Source organism: Pleurodeles waltl, chromosome 2_2 (assembly GCF_031143425.1).
Source record: "Pleurodeles waltl isolate 20211129_DDA chromosome 2_2, aPleWal1.hap1.20221129, whole genome shotgun sequence".
In the NCBI taxonomy this organism is placed as follows: domain Eukaryota; kingdom Metazoa; phylum Chordata; class Amphibia; order Caudata; family Salamandridae; genus Pleurodeles; species Pleurodeles waltl.
Window position 1 is genome coordinate 1,098,234,397 of NC_090439.1, and position 17,846 is coordinate 1,098,252,242.

Genomic DNA, 17,846 nt, shown 5'->3' on the forward strand with positions numbered 1-17,846 from the left:
CATTTGGTTCATGTTTAGAAACAGGATGTTCGGTTAAGCCTTCACCTTCTGTTCTCCACTAGCCTTGGCCACTCTGTCACAATTCAGGAAAAGGAATGCACACACATATATATATATATATATATATATATATATATATATATATATATATATATATATAAAATAATGGTGGCTCAGTCCATGATTATGCAGCATTGGAAAACCTATGCTGATCGTACACTTGGGGAATGGCTTAATAAGATAAAGAAGGTTAGCATGAGAAAATAGCGGTACCATTCCCGGTACCAATATTCAGTGCTATAGGCAAATATAGGGTACTTTTGCAATAGCAGAAACCAGTTACACATGAAGGGCCAAACTCTGAATCGTCAGCGGAAGTTGGTACTAGCTGATGGGACGTGTATTAATGCACTTTAATAATATTAGGATTTACTTTTCTTTCTTTTCCCTTCATTGCACTTGCACTTTAGAGCAGATGGAGTTCGTATCATCTGGTTAGAATATATGGGTTCTGGTGGGCGGAACTCATGGAATTTTACTCTGCAGAATTCTGTGGAGTTAAGTAAAAACTCTGCGGGGTTCCGTGGAGTTCTGCTCACTCCTAAAAAAATATAAGTGAATCAATCATATGGGCCCTCTTCCTTTCTATGGCCCGTACTCCACGATCCGCCTCCTGTCACCGCTGCGCGATTGTGTCCACTTTCCAGATGGCCTCCACTTTGCTGCTCCATCTCATGTCACTTATGAAGGGCATGTCGTGGATTAATTTTCACATTAATTTGGGCACATATATTTTAGCTTAGTTTAGGCATACGGCCTGTGCTCTTTTACCCAGATATTCACTCTAATTTCATTTATTAATTTTATTCATTTTAGTTTAGCCTGCTTTTCAGCAGGGATGTTTTATTTTTCTAATTAGCTGTAACCCTGTGATTCTACGAATGCGTCGTTATTATTTTTATGCACAACTTTTCACCATGTACTTCTGCCAAAGGCTGAACAAGAACAATATATGATAATCTATCCAGGACTGTCTCTATAAGGTGCGTAAATAGTCCAACTCTTAGGCATATGCCCACGTCAGCCCTATTTCACAGAACATAAACATTTTGCTTATAAAAAAAAATCATACAGGCCAAGGGAAAGGAGGGAGGTCATTCCGGCCAGGATACCCATCCAGGCTGTATTCCATCTTACTGAAGACCTCAGCCCTGTCTCTACAACCAGCCGAGAAGACGGCGGGCAGACCACTATTTCAGGTAATGGGGGTGGATGCTCCTTTCATGGACTAAGTACAGGTAGATTGGGCTATCACTGCTATGCTCTCAGCAAGCAGTTAGGGATTAGGTAGGAGTCCTATGCACATGCTTATTCCAATATGCTTGGATTGTTCATTTTTTTCTCACTGATTGCAACAATCCTAATCTTGTTATGTCTTGTTGCCCTAATAATTTGCATTGTAGATTGCACTCTTTTCAATAAATGTATTGAAAACCATACTGCATCCTTTCGTTGGCCTACATGTGTGTATGAGATCTATGCTAATGAGAGAAAGGGGTGAGACTTGTCAACCACGACTTCCCTGAGAGTTTACCGAGTATCATGCATCAGGCTGCCACAAATCACCTCTATTTCCTAAGTTTGGGTAAGCTGCTGCTAGCTAGCTGAAAGGGTTGGGCTGACAGCCGCCAACTAGGGTGGGATTTACTCAGTTACCCACAAGCAGTGATGCTGCCGCCTGAATCCAGCAGTCTTGCTCCAATAAAGAGAGTCCTACGACAGCTGTGCCCAAGTAATCCTCTCCACTATATGGGCCCTCAGCAAACTGCACAAAATTCAGACATAATAATTGTGGATAAGCCTTAGTGAGCTGTGGCTGCTAGAATTCAGCCAGTGTTGTACCAACTGAGTGCTGCGCAGGACACAGTTTGAAGAGCAATGCGCATGTTAGCACTTGATACAGTGCAGGCAGGCAGGCATAATTTAAAAATCCTTCAAGCACCCCCCACGCCCCAAACATACTTCTTTTCATTGCAATTCTTTTTTACTGTCCCTCTGAGCAGCACTGTTTGTATATGTAGTAGACGTCGCCAAATGAGACCGCTACTATACCGCCTCTTTATATACCACTCCTCACAGCACTGCTTCTCTTGGTATAGCTTCCTTCACTGCACAGCCCTCTTAAACCACTCCGCATTACATTCTCATTACTCCAACACCTTTCATTATACTCTTAAAGTAAGGCCTTTAGAATACAACACTCACTATACTTAGGGGCATATCTACAATGGATTGGCGTAGGCCTGTGCCGCAAATCATTTTGCTTCCCTATGCAATGTGAAAGGGCAGGAATGCATAGTATTTATGAAATACGATCTATACCCGTCCCTTCACCCAGTGCTGGGGCACAGTTTTTTGCCTAGCACCACCTTCCTGCACAAAAACAATCTTGGAAATGCGTTTTCCTCTTTCTATGTGTGCTGCAGAACTGTTCTGATCATCTCTAAATTGTTCAATCAGTGTTGCCATGTAGCAGAATGTCATAAGTGCCGCTGTTAATAATTAAGGGCCAGATGTAGAAAGCCTTTTGCACGTCGCAAACTGCGAAAAACGCAGTTTGCGACGTGCAATAGGCCTAACGCGATGCACAACCTCAAATTGCGAGTCCGTACCGACTTGCAATTTGAGGCTGCGACTCGCAAATAGGAAGGGGTGTTCCCTTCCTATTTGCGACCGCATCGCCATGCTGAGTTGCTTTGTGACCACGAATGTGGTCGCAAACCAACTCGCCTTTACCACCCACTTGAAGTGGGTGGTAACTCATTCGCAAAATGGAAGGGGTCCCCATGGGACCCCTTCCCCTTTGTGAATGACGAAAAAAAAAAAAATTCAGAGCAGGCAGTAGGACCACTGCCTACTCTGAAAAAAACGAAACCAAATGGTTTGAGGCTGCGACTCGCAAATAGGAAGGGGTGTTCCCTTCCTATTTGCGACCGCATCGCCATGCTGAGTTGCTTTGTGACCACGAATGTGGTCGCAAACCAACTCGCCTTTACCACCCACTTGAAGTGGGTGGTAACTCATTCGCAAAATGGAAGGGGTCCCCATGGGACCCCTTCCCCTTTGTGAATGACGAATTTTTTTTTTTTTCAGAGCAGGCAGTAGGACCACTGCCTACTCTGAAAAAAACGAAAAAAATGGTTTCGAAAGTTTTTCTTTTTGCAACTCGTTTTCCTTTAAGGAAAACGGGCTGCAAAAAGACAAAAAAAACTGCTTTATTAAAAAAGCAGTCACAGACATGGAGGTCTGCTGTCTCCAGCAGGCCACCATCCCTGTGAGTGCAGGGACTCGCTATGGGGTTGCAAAATGCGACCCACCTCATTAATATTCATGAGGTGGGTCTTTGCGACCCCATAGTGAGTCGCAGAAGGTGTCTGAGACACCTTTCTGCATGCACTTTTGCAAGTTGCAATTTGCAAGTCGGTATGACTCGCAAATTGCAAGTCGCAAAATTTTACCTACCTACATCTGGCCCTAAGTGCCAATGCCGAGCACTGAAAAACACTGGCACAAATTAAGGATTGGTCTGCTGTGTGATTGGTGCGCTCTAAAATAGCCAGTTTAGACCTTCCACCTCAGAGGAGAATTTTGAAGCTGATTATTCATTGAGCACATTCTTATGCCACGAGGAGGAAAGATGCTGCGTTAAATTCAAATGACCCTCTCGTCATCACAGTCAATAGAAGAGCTTTCCCTCTTTTATTCAGCAGCATCCCGGGAATACTAACCAAAATAAATACTTTACTGATCTATGCAGTCAGGAAGTCTAAACAAGTACCTTGCCACAAATGTGAAAAATATTAATTTCTCAAGTCATTGTCTTAAAGGGAGTTGTGTATTCTTGGACTGCTCCATTCCATGGAAAAGTGGAACGTAGTATGCGACTTGCATGTCATCTGCATATCAGAGCACAAAATATTGACATGATAGTTGTCAGTGGCAGCTGACGCTCAGAATTCAACTGTTTTTTAACAAACTGGATGGCTGCGCAGGACACAGTTTGAAGTGCAAGATGCAAGTTAGCACTTTATTCAGCACAGGCAGGCGTCATTAAAAAATCCTGTGAGGACGCCTTGGTGATGTGCAGATGTAAAGCATTCTACTCTGGATCTCTAAGACCCTTAAATCGGACAGCTGCAAATCTGCAGGGGCAAGAAGAAAACGAAGCCCGCAGCGCCGCCTCGTGGTACATTTTAGGACAACACGGTTATTTCACTAGTTGAACATAATTCCATTCTTAATTGACGTCATAGGTGAATTTCAAAATGTGCGTAATAACGATTCTCAGCGTAAATCAGATGGCTTTCCATTGCTGTAGTAGTCTGCAAAGCTGAATCAGACCCCTGCAGGCCATACCATGTCTGTGCTGACTGTATTCACCAAACGCATACAGGCATGTCTTCATCCTCAGCCAGAACTCCCACTACTTTCTGTTCCCGGCAAACATTTTTTGTTAGGAGCAAATTAGTGGATGGGTGACGAGGAAAAGGCAGACTGTCGGAGGTTCCGTAGGTTCCAGAAGACGCTTTAAACTGTAGGCTAGTCTCTGAATGAAACATTAGGCCTAGATTTACAAGGCCCTTGCGCACCTTAGCGCCACATTTGCGGCAACATTTTTGCCGTACATATGACGTGAATGGGCTACTACCATAGCGCCATGTTTACAAAACCTTGTAAACCTTTTGCGCCACATCATGCATAATATATGCATGATGTTTGCAAAGGGGGCGTTCCCTTGTTAGAGGGCTGCTAAACATGAGGCAATGGAATTGACAAGATTCTATTCTGCCATTTCGAGCGTCATTTAAGCAGGCGTTAAAATGAGGCTCCCATTGATTTCAATGGGCCTCTTAACACTATACTGTATGGGCGTCATTTTTTTTACACTAATCCAGTATAGCGTTACAATAGCATCTAAAAAATGACGCAATTGCCCCTAACATGCGCCATGGGGCCCCGTATTGTAAATATGGCGCTACCATGGTGGCGTTAGTGGACACAAGGGGGCTGCAAGAAAAGTGGTGCATCACTACTGATGTGCCACTTTCTTGTAAATATGGCCGTTAGTGTAATAAAAACAAGCATTTGCAATGCAATGGGTCTTGCACTTTTGAGTTAGAGCTATTGGTGTTGTAAATTCATAATTGGACTTTTCTTGCCACATAAATTGGTCAACCATGCCTTATAATTTGGTCTTTTCATACCACATAATTCCAGTGGCCCTGCATATAACTAAAGCAACTCAATTTACCTTCTTCCTCTATCTGCAGCGAAAAATGTAAATCTTGTCATTTAGCATTTTAATTTAAATTGGCCATACTAATTCCAAAAGAATACCACTTTCACGGCCCCACCATCAGAGTTGCTGGCTGGCTAACATGGTTCCCAAAACAAGATAGCTACAGAGGAGTAGCAAGAGAAAAAACTAGAAGGGTCATCCAAACATATCAAGAATGATCAAACAGTCATAGTGTAATAAGGATGTTAAGTTGGCCTGAAACATGGACATATTTGCAATAAAGAAAGATTAATAAAACATATTCATTTATCATATAAACCCAATAAAAACCTTTATCAGAAATAAACGTTTGGCATTAGACTATAATGCTCAGAACAGTCCCTAGAAGACACCACAATGAAAACAGCATTTTTAAGAAACATGGTCATGTTACCATATAGTTAGCCCCAAGAGGGTCTGACCACATGAAAAGAAAATGACTGATAGTATTGTAATGTAACCATATATTTAACCCCTACAGGGTGTAGCGCATTACACATTTTCAGCACATGCAGGCCTCCTGCAATGATATTACAAACAAGACCCTCAACACACAAACTACTCTCGGCTGTGAAACAAAAGTTCCATCCAAGAGAGAGGTTATGAATGGAGGGAGGGGTTATAATTTTGGGGCCCCTACTAACTTAGTGTGGGGACCCAGAGATGATCTAGACAGAAAGAGCGGGTTGTGGTGGATGTTTTGAAGGTGGTCCCATTGTCCTAGGAAGCATTATGGGATGACTGAGTGTAGTACACATTGTAGTATGTTGACTCTAATGCTCAGAACAGCCCCTAGAGGATACCACAATAAAAATATATTTTGTAAGAAACATGGTCATGTAACCATATAATTAGCCCTAGAGAGCATAACCACATGAAAATAGAATAGCACATAGTAATGTAGTGCAAACATATATTAGTGCCTTACACACTTTGGGGCATATTTAGGAGCCCCTAGTGCCACTTTAGCACTGCCATAGCATAATTCTTTTGTCGCTAAGACAGCGCTAAAGTGGCATTTTCCCCACACCATATTTGCAAAGTGCTGCAATGCATGCATTGCACCACTTTGTAAACCCTTGTGCCACAAAATGCCTGCGCGAGGCATAATTTATACAAAGGGAGCGATCCAGCCATTAGGGAGGGCTGAAAAAATGGCGCAAGGAAATCTAAAAAATGTCCTTGCGCCATTTTTTTCAGCACTTATAATGCCTGCCCAGAGCAGGCATTAAAAGGGGAATACCATTATTTATAATGGGCCCCTATGTACTCTGCAGGAATAGCACCAACGTTTTGACCCTACTCCTGCAGAGTACATCAATAACATCAGAAAAATGCTATTGCCCCCTACTCTGTGCCATATTTTAAATATGGCACACACATGGTGGTAGTAAGGGAGCGCTAAGGGGTTCAAGGAAAGTGGCACAGCACTTGGTGCAGCGCCATTTTCCTTAAATCTGCCCCTTTCGGCCTAGTAGGCTACTATAATACTAAGCCCCTTAGAACACAAACTACTCCAAGCTGTAAAACAAAAGTTCCAGTCATGAGAAAACTTAAAAGGGGACTGAACAGTGGGAGGGGTTATTTTTTGGGGGATTCCCACTAACCTAGTGTGGGGACCCAGAGATGACCTAAACAGGGTGTGTCATGCTGAGCGTGTTGGTGGTAGTCCCATTGTCCTAAGATCACCACAGGCTGATTTAGGGCAAAAGTGTTTTGAAATAAAATGCTTATAAAGCATTATGGGGCAACTTTTCCCAAGTGTAGTGAATATTGTAGTATTGGCTGTTCTGCTGTGCCTAGACAGCCGCGTTCTATGGAGTGTGAAGGGGAGAACAAAAAGAAATTACTCTGATTAGGTAACAGTGTGAACAATGTGACCAGTGCTCCAAAACCATGGAGTCTGTGCTGTTGGCCACTGTTGGAGACATTCGGGCACCATCGAGGATCACTTTGGATGGGAAGAGAAAGATGTTTGTGTGAATTTCAGACACACAGGTAGCGCAGGAGTTTTATTGTTCAAGCTCTGCCCTTTTCCCTCCAACACATTTGTCTCTTCTTGTTTGTACCACATAGCACTATTGAAGAAAAAGGTTTGCAGTCATCCTCGGGATAGGATTGGGTCTGGCGTGGCCCGGTAATTGGTAGCTAGGGCGAGGGTGACCTGTTTCTGCATTTCTGCTTTGATAGAGCCATGTTTTCAAAGCACCAGCAGTCCAACATGGATTAATTAATTGCTTCAGTGTGCTGGCCTATAACATTTTTCAAGTGCACCACACAACTTAGCATGTGTGTTCCTTTGAAAAGTGCATTGCTTTTCTGTGAGTTCCCTTTCCTACTCTTGCTTAAGAGTAGTGAGCTGATGAGCAGAGCTTGCATATTTTTTTAAAGACAGTATTTGTGTTCTCTTATACAGCGTGTCCCCAACCATTCACTTTCCAATCCAACATGCTTTCTTTGTGTAAGTCTTCATCCAGAAAATGGAGAACTGTAAATACCAGTCATACCCGAAGGACCTTTATTGTTTTCAAACATGCTGTAGCAGTTGCCTTGCAAACACCTTTAGGCCTGGGTTTGTAATGAATATGCAGTTAAATCATTTCACATGTTTTTCAGTCCCCACAAAAGTTTATTTCAAATAGTCGCAGTTTGGCCTCCTAAGTATTTCATTTAGAGACCTTGTTGCTCTCATCTGCATTTTTTAATCAGTAAATAGTTCAAAGTAAATATTGCCTTCTTTGATGATTGGAAACAATATACAAATTGTGTAAAATGTGCAATATGGTCTTGTACTGCAGAAATATAACTATAAGATATAGGATCAAAACAAAAGAAACTCACTTCTAACCACCTACCTTACAAGATGTACCAAGCTGCCCATGGAAGCAAGCGCTTTAGTGCTCCAAATATGTAGTAAGCACCATACAAATATTGCAATACATTACAATCAGTGTGTAAAGGGAAATGAAGTAAGGTTGGCAACAGCAAGAGAGGAAGAGTGATGTAGATAAAGCAGGACAAGGAGAATGAAAGAGGGATAAACTGAAATGTAAAAACATGAGAAATCGGTACACGCAGGGAAGGGAGACACACAAAATGGGAACAGATAGAGGAATGTTCTGAATAATACAACCATTTCAGAAATAGTAATGGAATGGTATTAGCTAGCTTGGTGTGGCAGGGCATGGAGTAAGGAACACAGTAATGGATGGATGGAAGGGTACATAATGGTAGAGAAGGTACAAAAGTGGGGATTTTTGTTTCTGAATCCCATCCACAAAACTATTGTGTTACAAGAACAATATAGGCAGGATATCAACCGCGAAAATATACCTCAAGTAAGTATATATAGCTGTATATAGATTTACTATCCTTAATTCGAAATCTATACACTTTGAGACACCCACCCTGAAGTCCCAGAGTGACAGTTGCTCTCATTCACTACACTTGCTTGTATAGTCTAATTCAGGATTTGTCTTGCCCCCCATCACTTTCAAACTTCACCAGCTGCCACTGCACAGGAGACAATGGAGGACTTTCAAGGCTAGTTTTGCATTGTCACATTTTCAGAGTTTCAGATGGACAACCATATTTATTAAGGCTTTGGCAGGCGGACGTCCATCTTCCAGGGTGGCAGAGGTCATGACTTTTTCCAGCCAGGCAGTGGGCCATCCACCGCATTTAGAGATCCCCATCTATCTGGCATGAACCTCTCTGCTGTGAAGTGAGCTGCCACAATAATATATTTAAGGTGCCAGCTGATTAAACTCTTTGTTCATAGAAAACAAGCCCTAAATGCCAGAGTTTGTTTCCTCTGAACAAAAAGTAAATGGACTCAATATACAGAGAGCTTTTTCCGCACATGGGCGCCATTTGACATTCTATCTGCCAATTCTGCCTTGCTTTGCTTGGCGGACACACAGTCAACACAAATAAGTGACAAATGCCCAGCCCTCAAAAGGATTATTGTCATTGCAACCCAGTAGTTCTGTGGTAGATGGACTGCTGTGCAATGGTTACCATAGAACCAACAGAGGCTCCACTGGAAGAACCAAGAGTTTTCCCCCAACTCTAAATAAAGAGTGGAAACCGTGGGTTTGTAAGGGCAGAAGGACTTCTGCTATATGGCATTCTTTCAGCCTTGCCAAACCCTAAATAGGACCCAGAGACTTCCCAGGTTGGTCCACAAAGAACTGTGATGAACTAATATTCTTGTTGCACTGCCATTAATGACCCAGTTACTACGAAGTAATCTACATTACTCTGATTCCTGGTCTTCCTCCTTACGGTCCTAATGCATTTAGGGGTTTGTCATTGCACACAAAACTGCCTCATTACCCTGGTCAATATTTCCTTGATAACCATGCCCAAAAGCAGGCTTGGACTAGGAGCGGTGTACTCCCTTTACGGGCTTTGGTGCTCCCCAATTTGGCCCATTTCTAATGCATGTGAAATCACTTTCAATAATCAGAGCTGTGGTCTTCTCTGTAAGAGTGGCATCCACTGGTCAACGCTTTAAAGGTTTATATAATGATTAATAAGCAGATTACAGAAAATGTGTAAGTTTATCAGCAAAACATACAAATCATAAGTGTAAAGAACTCAGTACTATGGGAAATTCAGCATAGATTTTCCTCATTAGAATGGGGAATAGGGATCTCATTAGAGAGAAAGATGAGTCCTATTATAGGACTTTAGACAATGGTTTTCATACATCATTACACAAGTGACTGATACTCAGGATATGCACCAATGAGGAACGTGCAAGAAGAAACATTTTACTACCGAATACACTTGAGGATTCTCCCCTAGCACTATTACTTTGGGTTTTGTCCTTCTCAAAGTTTATTCATTCATTCATTCATTCATTTAACTTTATTTTGGTAAGTAAAAAAACATACCATAAAAGTACAATACAAACATCAAAATGTTTTGATTTTTAAGAATAATAGAACACTAAAAGTGTAAGCACAATAAAAAGTTTAAAAAGATTAAAAAAAGTTAAGATCCAAACAGAATAATCAAAATGAATGTCTCCTAAAAATGGAATATTCTACTCAACAAAGACCCTATTCCCTGCACCCATAGGTGTTTCAATAATACAATAGGACAATGACTTTATACTTAAAAATTAAATACTAAAATCAGACATCAAGAGTCAATAAATATACATACATAGATCTAAAAATTGGCTATCCAGTCTTATTCTTTAAAGTTGCTAATCTAAGGCGCCAGATTGATTCGAGAAATTTTGCCACTGGTAAAACTACCTGGACAGATGAATCAGATTTTAAAATTCTCTCGACATGAAGATAGGACCTGGCGCCTATAGATTTGCCAAGCGGAATAATCCACAAAGCTCTTTGTTTATGATATGCATAGCAATAGAAGAGAACATGTGAAATAGACTCTTCATGTTGACAACCCATCGGACAAAGCTTGGATCTATTAGTGGAACAGAGCCATTTGTACGTTAAGGAGCGCAGAGGAAGAGACCCTATTCTGAACCTAACAAAAAGAGCTCGCGCAAATGGGGATAGTGCTATATCCATGAAAGGCTCAAATTTGTAGTGGCATTTAATTGATAAATAACTATCAGACATAGACAGCGGGACAATCTTGGTAAATTGCACAATCTGAACGTTATGCCAAAAAGCATCCTTCAGTAGCTGCACAGCATTTTTGAGGAATGGAAAGTGGGTCCAACCAATAGGACCCTAGACCTAGATGGATTAAGGACCCTTTGACATAAGCACACCATTTTGTTTTGCTAATAGTGTTGCTGCCCACCAATTTGAGAAGCTCATAGCGAAATGGATAAAGGGCGTCTGTTGACCAAAGTCGGATCCAATATAGCAAGGGCCTTAAGGCGGCAACCTGCGAGATAGAAAAAAGATTTAAATCCATACGGATAGGCAGAGATGGAGTACTAGAAGGAACTTTTAACAACAGTTTCAAAAATTGATTTTCCGCCCTTGCCAAATCCACCAAGTTACAATGGCCCCAAAGTTCGGCACCATATAGGGCACCCCCCGGGCTTGAGCTTTATATATTTCAAGGGCGGGAGACATTGCAAATTTGGGAGATCTAGAAGCAAATCTTACGATGCCACCCGCTCTTTGCTTCAGGCACAATAAAGATTTCTGGCGGTGTGCATGCCAAAGGTGTGAGTCTTCCAATTTAATACCTAAATAGTCGAAAGTGCCCACTCTTTCCAAGAGAACGCCGTCTAGATATACCGGCCTCTTCATTTTGCACCTATTATCCCCAAAGACCATATATTTAGTTTTTGCTGAGTTAATTTCCAACCCATGATCCTTGCAAAACTCCAAAAATCGGGAGAGCAGTCTGGAAAGGCCCATGGCAGTTCGTGAGAGTAGCAGGGTGTCATCCACAAACAAAAGACAGGGGAACTTCTGCTCACCCAAATTCTGGGCATCGCCATAACAATCGAAAAGATATGGGATACATGCATTGATAAACAATAAGAATAGGGTGGGCGCAAGAACGCACCCCTGCCTCACACCTCGTGTTGTAGAAAAAGCTGGGGTCAGGTCGCCAGCCGAGCCCCAGCGAACTCTGGCATAGTTATCAGAATAGAGATCTTTAATAATATTGATCAGAGAACCCGGAACTCCAATATTGCTCAAGACCTCCCAAAGCTTGACACGTGGTACAAGGTCAAACGCAGATTTCAAATCAACAAAGGCCACAAATAGATGGCCTTTGTCTGCGTCTACGGTCTTCCACTTGATGGTAATAAATCGGAAGACCTGATCAATAGTACTAACCTTGTCCCGAAATCCAGCCTGGAGATGGCTTAGAACCTGTTTTTTTGTTATCCAGTATTTTAATCTGGATAACAACTGAAAGGTGAATATTTTTTCCAAGTTGTCTAATAGACTAATCGGTCTGTAGTTCCCAGGGGAACTCTTATCTCCTTTTTTGTGTATGGGGACAATAATAGCCACCTTCCACGAATCTGGGTAAGATCGAGTTGTCAGAACAATATTCGATAACCTATTGATGTACCGGGTCCACACAAATAAGTCTGATTTATACAATTCCGTTGGAACACTATCTAAGCCAGGAGCCTTCCCTGTTCTTTGAGCACGAATTGCCAGCTCTGTTTCCTTTAGGGTAAAGGGCGGCACAGGGGGGGGCACAATAAGGAATCAATAGGATTGTTATTCGAGTCGGGCAGGACCCATAAAGTTCCCGAAAGTGGGAGAGCCAAGTTTCTGCATCAATATGACATTCAGGAATAGTTGAGAGGGCGGGGTCTCTACGCAAGACCAAGGTCCAGAAAAGTTTGGAGCCACAGGCACTATCCGCCTCCGCCAAACACTTCCATAATTTTATCTCATATTTGAGTTTGGATGACTTGCAAATGGAGACATAGTTTTTTCTCGCATATGTGATGGCATCCCGGCTCTTTAACTTTAAGGCTTTGGACAAAAATCTCTTAGCCTCCCGACACTCCTTGTCAAACCACTTATAATTAGGCAAAGGAGAATTGTTTTGGGTTAAGGGAGGTTTAGTAAAAAGCTCCTTGGGACCCTCAAAAAGAGCCACATGAGAGGACATAACTTCTGAGGGAGATAGGACAATACAGTCATCAAAGAGCTGGTGGCAGGAAACTAAGTCGCGGAGCTTATCATTAAGCAGATTGGATTTCGAAAACGAAGACCATCTCACCACACGCCTATTGCTGGATAATTCCAGCCAGTCATTGGGAGCATCCGGAACATGAGGTGGAGTTGGCCCTAAAAAAAGGGTTGCATTATATTCAATTTGTAGAGGGGCATGGTCGCTAATACACCGAGAGCCCACCTCTACATTAATTATAAAATGCCAGACACGCAGATTAAAAATAACGTAATCCAGGGTACTGCTATAGTGGGCTCTATAAAAGGTGGATCTACCAGGGTTATCGTTTGAAAATCGACCATTTCCAAAACGAAGGCCATATGTTACTACAAGATCTGTTATCTGCAACACCCTAGGGGAAGGAGTGCATAACACTGGCTGAGTTAAAAGCGGTTAAAGTTTTCTGAGGCTGTATATCAGTAGGGTTAGTGGAACCGGTTGTTAAAAATGGAAGTAAAGATCCTGATTTCAGTCTCTTGCGGGCATTGCCCTCTTTTTCCTTAAGAATGGATTCCACTTCCTCAATTAAGTTGTCAATTTCTCTGGAGACGCAGTTAGAATGGATTTGCGTTACTCTATTGGATTTGGAGCTTTTAGATTTGACTGTAGCTGGGTCAGGACTAGAACGAACCTTACGCTTCCCCATGCTAAATAAAGAGTAGGGTAGTGAAAAAGGAAAAGACTTACTCAGCACCGCTGGTTACCGCTGGTCAGCACAACGCAAAAACAAAGAATTAAGATGTGTGGCCCAGCCCAGCCTTTTCCGGGCGCTGACGGGCAAAGGACGGGCCCGCCCTTGGCCCAGGTGCGTCCCACGACGGCGGGATCGCTAGATGAATTAAAAAGGGCTCCTGCCCTTCCGCTATGTGGCTCCGCCTCCTGCCTCCTCCAAAGCGCTACCCCTTCAGTCATTATAGTTGATACATTGTACAAACAACAGCCTGTGATGGTCGGGATGTACAGTTTGGTGGGAAGTCTCTGGGAATGTTCAGTGCAAAGCTCACATTTCTTTGTTTAAAACAAACAAGAGCACCATTCATCACGTGTGTGTTACGACATCATTCCAGCTCAGTTCCTAACACATTTAAAGGAAACAAAATGGAAAACAGCTCTCACATCCCCTTCCCAACTACTAGAATAACTTCCATAATTGTCATTAACAGTCTGACCCCCGTCAACAGTATATTCCCAGGTCTGAGTTGGTACCTTGTCCCCCAACCATTCTGGACATTACCTCAGGTTTTGTCTACCCTTCGAGTCCATGGTAGTCCCACAATTGTTTCCAAACGTTGTCATATTTCCGAGGCAGACCCTTGCTAATGACCTGGTCTTTATTACTTTCAGTCTTTCTCTTTCTTGTCACAGTCCTACATTCCCACCCATGGCACCTGAGGGGCCCACAAGGTTGCTAACTCTTGGAAACAACAGGAAGTGTGGTGATTGGCTCTGCCTCTTGAGGAAGGGGAGGGTCTAGATGTTATGGACGTTCTAAGCAGTTCTTTCATTCATAGAAATTTTGACTTGTGTAGCTGGGCAGTTCTGTGTGTAATGAGAAACCTCTCAGTGTGTTATGACTGTGACAAGAAAGACTGACTAGGAGGTAAATTATTTCTACTATTAGATGCAACTTTTCAGTGCTTGATTTTACACACTGGTAAAAATGCAACTGCAAGCCACAATTATCACTGTTTTGTTTTCCAGGTCATTCTCTCCTGTGTTACTACTGCCCGACTCCCACTGCCATAGAGGAGTGCACAGATATTAAAAATTGTTCTGGTTCATTTGCTGCATGCAAGACACAGATGTATTCAGAGGATAACCGTAAGTTCTTAAATTATGATTAGAAGTGGAGTGCTCAGACTGTGCTGTACAATCAGCCTGCCCAGAAAGAGGCAATTATTAGGAAGCAAGCATTGGCAAAGGCAATTGGTCTCGCATTGGCTGCCGAACTGTTGGCTTTGCCAATGCTTTTTTTTTTTTTTTTTAACATGGTTTTTCGTAAAAATAATCATTGCATAAAGCAAAATTAATTTCTAGGGCTCAAAAAGGCACACATTTTCATGGTAGTCCCTGGCACTGATGGGAACTACTTTGTGTATGGATTTGCTCCTTGTAAAAGAGAAACATACTATAAATTACAGTGAAGTCAGCCAGTGGCTGAAGTGGGCTGTCCCACTGCCCTATCCCCCATGCTGTACACTGTAGTGGGTGAAAGAGGTATGTAGATGACACAACATTAGACCAATAGATGAAGAGCGCTGGCTAAAGCCCCTATATGGAAGTATAGTATAGATATAATTTTATCAAAATCAAAATGTGTTGGCTAACATCTGACCTAAGATGATGAGCCTTCAAGTTGAAAGGCATCACTTGGATGGATGACAATTATCTCATAATAATGCCATCTAGATTGTTTACTGAGCCTGAACAATGAGTTAGTGACCTCAAATCTATTCCAGTCCTATCCATATGCACGCTGTGAAGTTCAGCATGCAAAACAAAATCATTTCCTCCTGAACTAAACTGCATTTTTGTACTGAAAAACGACAAAAGCTGCATTGAGATTCAATTGATGATTTGTTTCCAACAACTGTTTAAACCCCATAACCGTTTGTGTTTCGTGTCATAACACCTTGCTGGATCGGTAACCCCTCTAACCTTTCTCTAATGCGTGTCTTTTGAAAGAATTGAGGGTGCTGGCAGGATGTATGTACAGCATCATATCATACATGTGGAGGAAATTGAGCTCATATGGTTAGACCGCTGCATTTCACCGAGGGAGGGAAAAGAGTTTTCCACACAACAAAAAACGTGGAAGCCTTAATTTATTAGCACCCGCAGGAAGATTAAAATTAAAACGTCTTTCCTCTTTGGTACCTTTACCTTGTTACAACCTTTTATAGAATCCAAGGACCAGATGTACAAAATTTGGGAACTTTCCAAATTGCAATTTGCTGTGAATCACAATTAGGAAATACATACTTACTCATATTTAATCACAACAGCTTCAAGGCTTCATCTCCGGCCCCAGTTTCTGTCGTCCTTCCCAACTCCCTTCTATTCCGTCATTCTCTCCTGATGTCACATTCCGTTTCTCACAATTCCAATTCCACATCATCACCTTATGTCATCACCACAAAATGGTATTCCCAATGTATGAAACTTGTTGAGTTTCAGTTAGCAATTCTTAGTGAGTTGTAAATCGACCTACCTCATGAATATTAATGAGGTAGGGGGAAGTTTGCGACCCATTAGGAATCACAGCAATCACAGGGATGGTGGCCTGCTGGGGTTAGCACACCACCATGTCTGTGATTGCTTCTTAATAAAGCAAACTTTTTTTCATTAAAACACAGTGGCCCTCATTCTGACCTTGGCGGGCGGCGGAGGCCGCCCGCCAAAGTCCCGCCGTCAGGTTACCGTTCCGCGGTCGAAAGACCGCGGCGGTAATTCTGACTTTCCCGCTGGGCTGGCGGGCGGTCGCCTTCAGACCGCCAGCCAGCCCAGCGGGAAAGAGGCTTCCACGATGAAGCCGGCTCGGAATCGAGCCGGCGGAGTGGAAGCTGTGCGACGGGTGCAGTTGCACCCGTCGCGTATTTCACTGTTTGCGCAACAGACAGTGAAATACATGTAGGGGCCCTCTTACGGGGGCCCCTGCAATGCCCATGCCAGTGGCATGGGCACTGCAGGGGCCCCCAGGGGCCCCGCGACCCCCCCTACCGCCATCCGGATCTCGGCGGTCCGACCGCCGGGATCTGGATGGCGGTAGGGGGGGTCGGAATCCCCGCGGCGGTGCAGCAAGCTGCGCCGCCGCGGAGGATTTAATGGGGCCGCGGTACACTGGCGGGACCCCGCCAGTGGTGCCGGTCCGACCGCGGCTTTACCGCCGCGGTCGGAATCCCCATTGGAGCACCGCCGGCCTGTCGGCGGTGCTCCCGCGGTCCTCCGCCCTGGCGGTCAAAGACCGCCAGGGTCAGAATGACCACCAGTATGTTTTCCTTAAAGGAAAGCAGGATGCATTTCAAAAGAAAAATGAAACTTTTAACTTTTGTTGTTTAAAAGTAGGCAGTGGCCCACTAGTCAAAATTACTAAGCTTCTGATAGCAGTTTTCTGAATCAGCCAGTAGCGGTTTCTTCTTGAGGGTGGGGGAGCGTTGCCCCACGCCCGCTGCAAGCTGCACAGGAAAAATAGAATGGCAATGAAAAGATTTCATTGCCATTTTATTTTTCCCCCACAGGGCGCACCAGCCCAGAAACATGCTAGGCGTGATCTCTGCTGCCGGGAACAGAGGACTGACTGTTTCTGGCAGTAGAGGACTGGAGCAGTGCCTGGCAGGGACGCTCCAAAGAGTGCATGTCATTCTGGCCGCCTGCTTTGCGCTGGCCAAAGTGACCTGTGCACTTTGAAGCTCTCCACTCAGCTATCTAGGACAGCTGGGTGGAGACCAGACACAGGCCTTCAGGGCCTAAAGGAGCGTCCTGCCAGGATGCTCCATTCAGTCCAGGCACTTCTTTCATGCTGGTTAGCAGCATGAGAAAAGTGCCTGAATTGGTTAGGGGAGCTCTCCCAGCATCGGAGAGCAGAAGCACACAGAGAAGTATGTGCAGCCCATTGGTAGGTGCCTTTTCTTTTTTTTTAAATGTGTAATGTTTGTGTAATGCATGTACGTGTAGTGCATGTACGTGTAGTGCTTGTGTAATAGTGTTATTTGGGCTATAAGGGCGGAGGGGTGGTTTACGTTGTTTTTTTGGGGGGACGGTTATTTTAGTTTTTTGCAAAGTGGTGGGGCACTTCACCACTTCACTCGCCCCACCACTTTAAAAAGGTACAAGCTGTCACTGGAATGAGCTGCAGGTT

The 17,846-nt window shown here is 43.4% G+C and overlaps 1 protein-coding gene across 1 annotated transcript in view; it reads left to right on the top strand.

Annotated features, from left to right (window-relative positions):
• LOC138274666 (ly6/PLAUR domain-containing protein 2-like) overlaps positions 1 to 17,846 on the top strand; it is a 106,504-nt gene that overhangs the window by 60,302 nt on the left and 28,356 nt on the right. Inside the window, exon 2 of the mRNA XM_069219014.1 lies at positions 14,690 to 14,809. Coding sequence (XP_069075115.1) covers positions 14,690 to 14,809 — 120 coding nt within the window. The remainder of the gene's footprint in view (positions 1 to 14,689; positions 14,810 to 17,846) is intronic.